Below are 9,243 nucleotides of genomic sequence, written 5' to 3' on the forward strand. Positions count from 1 at the left end.
CCATGTTACAGCCGATGTTACACATTATATAATATGTAAGTCATTATGATTTATGGATAAGAAATTTTAAATTTTGAGATAGACTTTTAAAAAAAATAAATAAAGGAGTAGTTATAAGGGTAATTTTTAAAAACCTCACCCGAGGTTTGGGCTTGTTGCAAGTAGATGGCGAGAATTGGTTTATTTGTAAAAAATCCTCTACCGTCAGTTAATTTTAACATTGACCGTTAGTTGACTGTGCAAAGACAATATTACCCTTAACAATAGTTTGTAGACGGGAATAGCTAAAAAAAAAAAACCAAAATTATTGGCTATTTTACCCTCTTTAAATTATTGATATTTTCTTAAAGTTCCTACAAAAAAAATAAAATTAAAAACTTGAAAACTCCTCTTTAAATTATTGATATTTCCTTAAAGTTCCTACAAGAAAGATAAAATTAAAAACTTAAAAATGAAATAGTCATAATCTTTACCTATGATATTGTAAATCTTTAAAATTGACAAGGATAAAATTGTCAAAAAATAGGATTTGTGCTTTTCGCGCCAACAATTTTAATTTTTTTTTAGGTTATGTTAGTCTACAAACTATGGTTAAGGACAATATTGTCTTTGCACAGTCAACTAACGGTCAATGTTAAAATTAACTAACAGTAGATGATTTTTTACAAATAAATAGATTCTCGCCATCTACTTGCAACAAACCCAAACTTCAGGGGAAGTTTTTAAAAATTACCCGTAATTATAATTATATAACTTTAGACGTTCAAAATTTCAAACATGGGGCTTGCGAAATTTTGCAATACGCTATTGTTAGATTTAAAATGGAAAAATGGACTTTTTGATTAAAAGCAAAAAAAAAGAAAAAAAAATGGACTTTCTGAAACTGGTAGCAGCTAGGGCCTAGGAGCAACAAACCTGTAAATTTCCTGTGTGTAAAACGATGGTTCAACTATGCATTTCTCAAAGACCGCAATAACTTACGTGGTGACAGAAAGTATCCCCGGTTGGCAGCAGCATTTATGCGTAAATGCCCTACACTTAGTAATTTCCCATGACAAGGAAAATTACAGAAACAAAAGGAGACTAATTTTATTGAGACAACTATGCAAAAGAATCCAATATTTTTTTGATTTGCCGAAATAAATAGTATAATCCAATATTTAATTTGTCGAAATAACTTGTCCAGTCTGTTCTTGCAAGTTGTTCACATATTAAAGTTTATAAGTAGCCCTGAGTACAATTACTTTGCATTTTTCAGTCCACCTGGTCACTACTTAAAAGAGAAATTAGCACTACAATGGTGTGTATCATATACACGAGCGGACACAATGTGCTATGTACCCATTCACTTATTACTAAGTGCTCACTTCCGATCTAACATACTGTCTGCACATGCGCCTACCTATTATAATTATATAATGATCATATATGTGCTTTATTACTAAGTTTTAGTAATAATAGAAAGTGAATGCTAGTGTTTAGTGGATGGAGTTTCCTATTTTTGTCTAAAATTTATAAAGATGTTTCAAATATTGAATTAGAGTTCCCATCTTGTACATCGAAGGATTCTCTTATTTTAGATGTGAAATTGAAAAATTCCTCCTCCCCCCCCCCCAAAAAGATGTGGAATTGAAATTTGCTCCCAAGTTTTTTTTTTTTTTTGAATTACATGAAATTATTGCTTAGATTACAACTTATATTTAATGAGATTATTATACTCATATTTACAATCAGACAATTACTGAAATTAAATTTACCAATCTTATATATCATTGTCCAAATTTTTACCCTTCCTAATATTCGAGAGATATCTACTTCACTAACGTTTCGAAAGGGAGAAAATTATCTTCACTCAAATTGAAAAAAAAAAAAAAAAACTCAACAATACTTTGTGGGGGCTCGGACTCGTACCTTCACACTTGTAAGGGGAGAGTTTTTACCCTCATGCCCTCGCAAAGGCCAGAGTGGCTTGAAATTTGCCCAAATTGTTAAGCAAACTTGTTGAGTTTTCAACCCTTTTGAAATTCAGTCAACTTTAGTAATATATTTCCCACATGATCTCCTTGTTACCGACAAATGTGGAGTAAAAAAATAATGCATTTCGAATACATTTAGCACTATAATAAGTTAAAAAACAAACAACTTAATATTTATTTTTAGCGATTCAGACAAAAAAAAAACATATCATTCAAATTCATACATTCAACTCTATTCAGAATTTAAACTAATTGAGGTCTATTCAGATTTCAAATTAAAAAACAAACGCCACCTTAATTTAAATGGTAAATAAAAGTAGCACTAAGGAGTACTAATGGGTACTAAGGTTTTGTTTGGTATAGGATTTCAAATAGAGTTTATTCAAGTTGAACTTCTGTTAACAGAATTTTTATAAGTGGAACTTTTACCAAAATAATTTAGTTGTTCAATTATTAATGAGAGCTTTTATTAAAAATTATAAAATTACTTTAATAGGCAAATTTTTTAAAGTTACGTTATGAAAAGAATAAAATAAAATAGTCAAAATAAGTAAAAGATATTTTAGATATTTTAGCATTAAAAAAAAATCAACCTTTATTCCCAAAAATCCAAAATTTGAACTTTTATTAGTAGGGGTAAAATTTCTTATTTAATCTTCAAAAATTCTATTAAAAAAACTAAATAACAAAAAAAAAATTGATAAAAGGTTATGGAATTAAATATGCATTCATGACAACTAGATAAATCATACCAAATAAGCATTAAAAAAAGGTAAAAAATAAATGTTATATAGAATTATATATAATATTTCCAAAAGAGTAGCGGACCGTGTTGCTAATTGGAATACGAAAAAGCAACTTCTCATTTCCCTAAAGAGAAAATATGTACTAAAAAATTGCAAAGGAAATTATAAGAAAATGTTCACATTTTCATTTCACTCTTCACCTTTCAGAAGAAGCAAATGTTGGGGAAACAAAAAGAAATTGAAGTTACAAAAACAATACATGAAAATATATTTTTCAATTAATGCGCCCCACTGCCCCATCTCACCTAAATAAGAATAATCCCCATCCTAAATTAGGAAATTTGCAATTCCGAATCCTTTACCATTGAAAAAGAAAAGCAACTGAAAAGGAGTCAAATAGTTGATGTATCTGGATTTGGATACAATATTTTTTTGGATAGTCAAATGTAATGGTACACTCAATAAGGGGTGATTGGCCACTAGAAAATTTATTAGGTTCCAGACTTTTGAAACTTCCAATACAAAAGATGAAACCTCTAACATGAAACTTTGAAAGGTCAATGTGCATACTCCTAAGATTATATCCAAAACAGGTTTATAAAATAATTTATCCTTATGTCGAGGGATATGCCTATTTGGACCAACCTCTTTGTCCCTTTTCCCTCCAGTGCCACATAAGTGAGAAATGACCACTATATTTTTATCAAAAAGTATTGTTTTGTGTAAAGACATTAAGACACCCACACAAACTCCAAACCAAACACAAAAGATTTCATACATTTGGAAGAATAATTTAAGCACGAGGAATTACACTGTATAAATTTGCAACCATTTTCAACAACTTAAACAGAAAGTGATTCTTGTGTATGGGAATCAAACCGGTTGTTGGTCAAAACTTCCCTAGCTCGTGCACTCCTATATTGAAGACGTTGGTGTAGTGTCTCAGACATCTGATTAAAGAATTCAGCATCCCATCTGTGAATCAACAAAGGATCTTCTGCATAACAGATATATATGGAAGTAACAGCACTTTCTACTACAACCATTGCCAATCCCACCTGAAGCAAGTATAGCTCTTTTATCAGATAAAGAATTGATGTTAACATGTCTGCCATTCTGTTGTTAGGCTGTAACCCAATAAGAGCCTTTGTTTTTATTAATGAAAAGATAAGTCTGATTGACATCGTTTGAAGTTTAGATGAAAAGCACACAGACTACTGTTTCATAAATTTATCAGAAATCTCCAATAAAGTTTCATCAAATTTATCAAATTTCTACCGGAACGGTCACCAGCGAAAAACTAGAAAATTATTTCCATATATTCCATCTACGTTTTAGTCTAACCTTAAGAAAAACTCAATGTAAAATATAATTTTTTTGAGTGGTAAGTAGAAAACTTACTAAGACCATTCCCATCAGCATTGCTGTGGAACCCACCATAACCACTCTATCGTGCCATTTAGTATATGTCCAAGCACCTGCACAAGTTCCAGTGATAAGCCCACCCACAATAGTGCCCATCAGTAGAACAGCACCTGAACAATCATAGGCAACAAGTGCTTCAACACCAGTTGATTGAAATAACTCCCAGGCATCCCTTGCTGACCGGTTAAAACCTTTGCCATAGACAGCTATCTGCAGGTAATAGAAGTTGAAAACCATGCCACTCTCAAAATTTTATTGAAGTTGTCATTTACTGTTGCTACGTGAGCTACTGTCAACAAACTTCAAGCACCAAATCAACTACCACAAACTTTAAAAAGTTGTTCTTCATTAAAAGATACATCATACATTCACACTTAACAAAATTCAAGCACAAAATCAACTACTATAAACTTCAGAAAGTTGTTTCACAAAAGATAAATCATACATTACCCTCTAGCAGAATTGGAAGCGAGTATCTCACCCAAATATATATATATATATATATGGATAAAGAGGATGTGCCCTCTTTCATAAAAGCATCAACACAACCAGAAAATTGAGAAAAATAATTGACATTTCACAAGAAAGTGTAGAAAGAGATGAGTGCTTTTAATGGGAAATTTGAGGTAGCAGTTGTCAAGGAGATAAAATTGCCAAGATGCAAAACAAAAATGTATCATATTAATTTCGGTGAATGTAGGTATACTACCCATCAAGCGAACTAAATAATAGGCCTTAGAACTCAATGAACTAGCCCCTACTGAACACTGTGGAACAAAATTGTAAAATTCAATTCTAATGGATACATGGAAAGCTAATGCCAATCTTATTAATCAATCTGATCACAGAAAAAATGCTCTTGTTAAGTATCATTTCAGTGTTATTTCGGTTAAACTGGCATTAACAGAAATGCCTGGAAAACACAACGGGAACAATGACTAAATATAAAACCACAAGAAAACCTGTAAAATTAAAACATATATGAAATGAACTATTAATATGGTAGAACTGATGCTAAGTTTTGATGCACAATATTTTAGGTGAATGTGAATGCCAAATAAGGCTCCTGCTAGTGGTATAAGTGATCTGCTGAATGCCATTCACAACAGGGGTTGGCAGGTTTGGTTTACCTTTTCTTCCTTTTCAAGTATTAGATAATTCCTGAGATCAATCAGTGATCACCAAAGACAAATACAAGGTTGAAAGTGGCCAAAAGGAAAGAAATCTAATCCAAATAAGATAAGGAAACCACATATAACTTTCAAACATGTAATATCCCTCAAAATTGATTTCCTAAAATAATAATAGGCCTTGGACTTTCAATTCTGCATAGCTGCAGTAATACAGTTACAATATATCTGTATGTGTGGTTTTATTGTTTCAATTTACCATACTATTTCCCTTGACTAGTTGATAACATAATGCAGTAGTGCCGAACACTATTCTAACCACTTCTGTACTGAATTCCAAATAAGAAAATGCAACTTAAAGAAAATATTTGAGAAGCATCGTGAGAGCATCAGTCGGTTAAATAAGGAAGAAAACCAAAAACTAGGAAACTGGAAGGATGTTAGAAGTAGAGAAGCATAAAAGTATTAAGTTAATACATCACAGACCAACAATAAGTAATGCACTACTACCCAATGGGTCAATGCAAAGATGATAGCTTAAAACATTTAAAATCAAAGCAATAAATTAAATATGAGAGTTTCAAGTCCCTGATATTGTAAATCTTCAACCATTCACAAATACATGATCATAATAGACAAATTTCCAATTAAAGTCTAGGAACTGTTTATTATTGAAAAGTCATATACAAAAGAAATTACTGAAACAGATTTTAAAAAATAAATAAATACCTGGACATACGCATACTTGTTAAAAAACCTAACAAGAGTTTCCACAAGATGAAAAAGAAAATCAACACAGCAAAGCAAACACTCGTTGTTGCCAATCTTTGAACGGATCCCCCTGATCTAAGATAAAATTTTGAAAATTAAAGTTAAAACAATGAAAGGATAAAATAAAAACAATGACAAAGAAACATGAAACCTTGGAATTAAGATTGATGAACCAATCATCGAAAAGTGAACATCGGTGCTCTTACCTCCCACCTCAAAGTCCGAATAGCAGCTGTGAAGAGTGATCCATAGCAAATGCTGCCCAAAGATGTTGTTACAGCATACCGCAGAGACTTCACCAATGGGTTGTGAGGCATTGATACTGAATCTCGGCCATCATGAATAAGAACAAGAAACACCATCCCAGACACTATCACATGCACCGTGTTACAGAGGACTGCGCCAGTCCAAAATAAGCTTACAGAGAGAACCTGCAATATAGATAGTAGCATAATTACTGTCAATACTCATTATAATGCACATCCTAACAACAGATGCAATAAATAGCAAAACTTGCCAGCTCACCAAAAGAAGCCACCAGCGTCCACCATCATCCATGTCTGAAGCAACAACACCAGCTGTCCCAAAGGACCATATCCCCATCCACAAAAGCATGACTGCCATGAACACGTACGCAACTCTCTTAACTTCAGGAAGACTCCACACCATCTTCACTGCTTTTTGCAGCACTAGCATGGTAAATGAAAGTCTATGGAAGAATAATATGTTGTCAGAGAAGACTTTGGAGGATATTGGTAATTCCAATCCTGATATATCCCCTTCTTACTGTACTTAAAATATACATTAGAAAACATATCGATTATGCATGCACAATAAATTACCGGCATTAAGATTCTAGAATTGACCAACAAGGTGCATCTTCAAGGCAAGACTGCTAATGATATTCCTATTTGGATACAACCAATAGTATGAAATATATTTATATTAAGGTAATGAGAAGAAAATAGCATCTTCAATCATCTTCTAAATTTCTATGTTATTCTAATAATTCACCGATCAGCATGTTAATGAAAAATATACAATGTTGCAAACTGTGAAAATTTCAATGATGAATTGACCATATAATAATAAACTGATCAAGCAAACTTATGTGAATGTCTAAATATATCACATGGCAGTTGATTAAATATCTTTCTCTTTTAGAAAACACCAAAGAATTTAAGATAAGTGCAACTCAATAACTATAAGGATTTTCGAGCTCATACCTGTCTATAACAGATATAACATACAAGAACTGTAATGCAGCAGCGGTTGCAAATGCAACACCCCAGAAAAACTGATCGCACCAGAAACACAGAACACTGATCACAGCAAGGTAAGTAGTCAAAATGTGCACTGAAATCTTCAACATTTGGTTTGCCGGAGAACCAAGCAGCAGCAACCACATCCATCCAAGGAGAGCACCAACGCCACCAGCAACAGCATATATTGGCCAGTAGTCCTCTGTCAATTCACCTTTAGTCTCCACTTTTTGATTTGTGTATCTACTGATATTAAACCTATCTGTTTTCTTAAACCTATTGAGCCCAAGAACCGAAAGAAGAAATCCTAAACCAATCAAATGAATTACAAATATTCCTAACCAGAAAACATCTCGCCAATGACGTGACTCAGATAGCAGAGTTTGACTACCATCTGTACTTCTTCGACTCCTCCCACCAGTCTGAAATTTATCAAATGAACGTGACAATAATCAAAAGCAAATTCAGAAAGAAACAATAAGGTGCTTTTTGTCAAAGTACCTTTTCACAAAATCATCTGAGAGCAACACTTTCTTAAAAAACAAAAGCAATATAAGCGCTTCTCCCAAAAAATACTTCTGTCTTTATCCAAACACTACAAAATAAGTACAATAACAGTTTTGAGAATTTGAAAGCCTAAAAGCCACTCCCTAATAAACTACTACTGTGTTAAATAAATTGAAGTAAGGCTCTATTGGTATTATTGCCTATCATCTGTGCTGCCAAGGCAAGGTTGCTGAAGTGTTTGGTGAGCACTTACATCTGTACTATGGAAACTAAGAATATGAATTATTATGTAATTTACTAAATAAGAAAATGTCAATTATCCAACAAAACTTTGAAATTAAAAAAAAAAAAAGGAATTTTAAAAGTTTCCATTTTACTTTAGCTGCGGCTTAAAAGTAACTGAAAGAGCCTAAGCATAAATTCATCTAAATATCCTCAACCAATACATTTAACTGAAATTATCCCAAAAAAAGAAAATGATATCTATTATAAAAAAGCATCAGCTTTCAACAATAAATTGAACTGAAGTGACTAGAGAATAGAGATTAAGAAAGAAATAACAATACAATATCATTTATTTGCTAATAAGTAAATTACTAAATATATAATTAAAAAAAAAACACTCAATAACTAAAATCAAAGATCACGAGCAACAACAAATTGAACTGAATTAATTTTGTTTTAAGTGCACAGAGAAATCGAATGACAGTAACTGTAGTGAATTGAGAGTAACCTGATCGACGGCGGAGATTGAGCCGGGATCAGAGTTGGAAGAGGGAGCAGGAGAGTCGCTCATTGTGCAGTTGAATTTGATCAGAGCATTGCCAGGGTTCGATCAAACGGTGATATTTTGACGAGTTTCGTCAACGGTAAGCGCAGAGACATGATATGGAAATTACAGTGAAGAGATGAAGACGCGTGAAGCACAAAGTTTGGTGATGGTAAAGAGAGAAAAAGAAGAAGTCAAACGAAGAAATGGCAAGTTTAATTTTTGTTGGTCTGTTTGGTGGTTATATATAAATATAAAATTGGAGGGGAAAGACGAAACTGAAACTCAACGGCTAAAGAGAGAGGAATCATTTTGGACTTTCGAAAGAGATCCGTGTGTCCTCATTTGCCCAAATCCGTTCAGTTTCAGTGGGGGTTTTTTTTTTTTTTTTTTTCTCGTACAGGGAAATTTTTTCTTTCCGAGTAATATTAGTTTTTCAATAAATTATTACAAAAATAAAAATGAAGCAATTGATGAATGGATAATCATTTGAGAATAAATATAAAAAATAATTTGTTGACAAGACATTAGGTCCTTTGATGCTCATTTAACAGTTGACCTTGGAGTTCGTTCAAATTATGAAGTTCAAACATACAGTATTTGATCCAGTCTCAGTTTTTCTATTTTAATCGATTGAATTTAATAAACATTTTGAAA

General features: G+C 32.4%; 1 protein-coding gene across 2 annotated transcripts; it reads right to left on the reverse strand.

The window, feature by feature from the left end:
* Positions 1-3,469: 3,469 nt before the first annotated feature.
* On the reverse strand, positions 3,470-9,005 carry LOC102627086 (uncharacterized). Of its 2 annotated transcripts, XM_006484366.4 has the most exons (8): positions 8,551-8,999; positions 7,653-7,732; positions 7,275-7,512; positions 6,574-6,757; positions 6,255-6,479; positions 6,007-6,123; positions 4,124-4,357; positions 3,470-3,780 (listed from the first exon to the last, which is right to left on the reverse strand). In XM_006484366.4, the coding sequence occupies exons 2-8, from the start codon at positions 7,702-7,704 to the stop codon at positions 3,565-3,567; spliced, it is 1,266 nt and encodes a 421-aa protein (XP_006484429.1). In that variant the 5' UTR covers positions 7,705-7,732; positions 8,551-8,999; the 3' UTR covers positions 3,470-3,564. The 2 variants fall into 2 exon arrangements, with proteins under 2 accessions (XP_006484429.1, XP_006484428.1); XM_006484365.4 differs by having other exon boundaries at positions 7,275-7,732; positions 8,551-9,005.
* Positions 9,006-9,243: the final 238 nt, after the last annotated feature.

The sequence above is a fragment of the Citrus sinensis genome, chromosome 4 (genome assembly GCF_022201045.2).
Source record: "Citrus sinensis cultivar Valencia sweet orange chromosome 4, DVS_A1.0, whole genome shotgun sequence".
Lineage (NCBI taxonomy): Eukaryota > Viridiplantae > Streptophyta > Magnoliopsida > Sapindales > Rutaceae > Citrus > Citrus sinensis.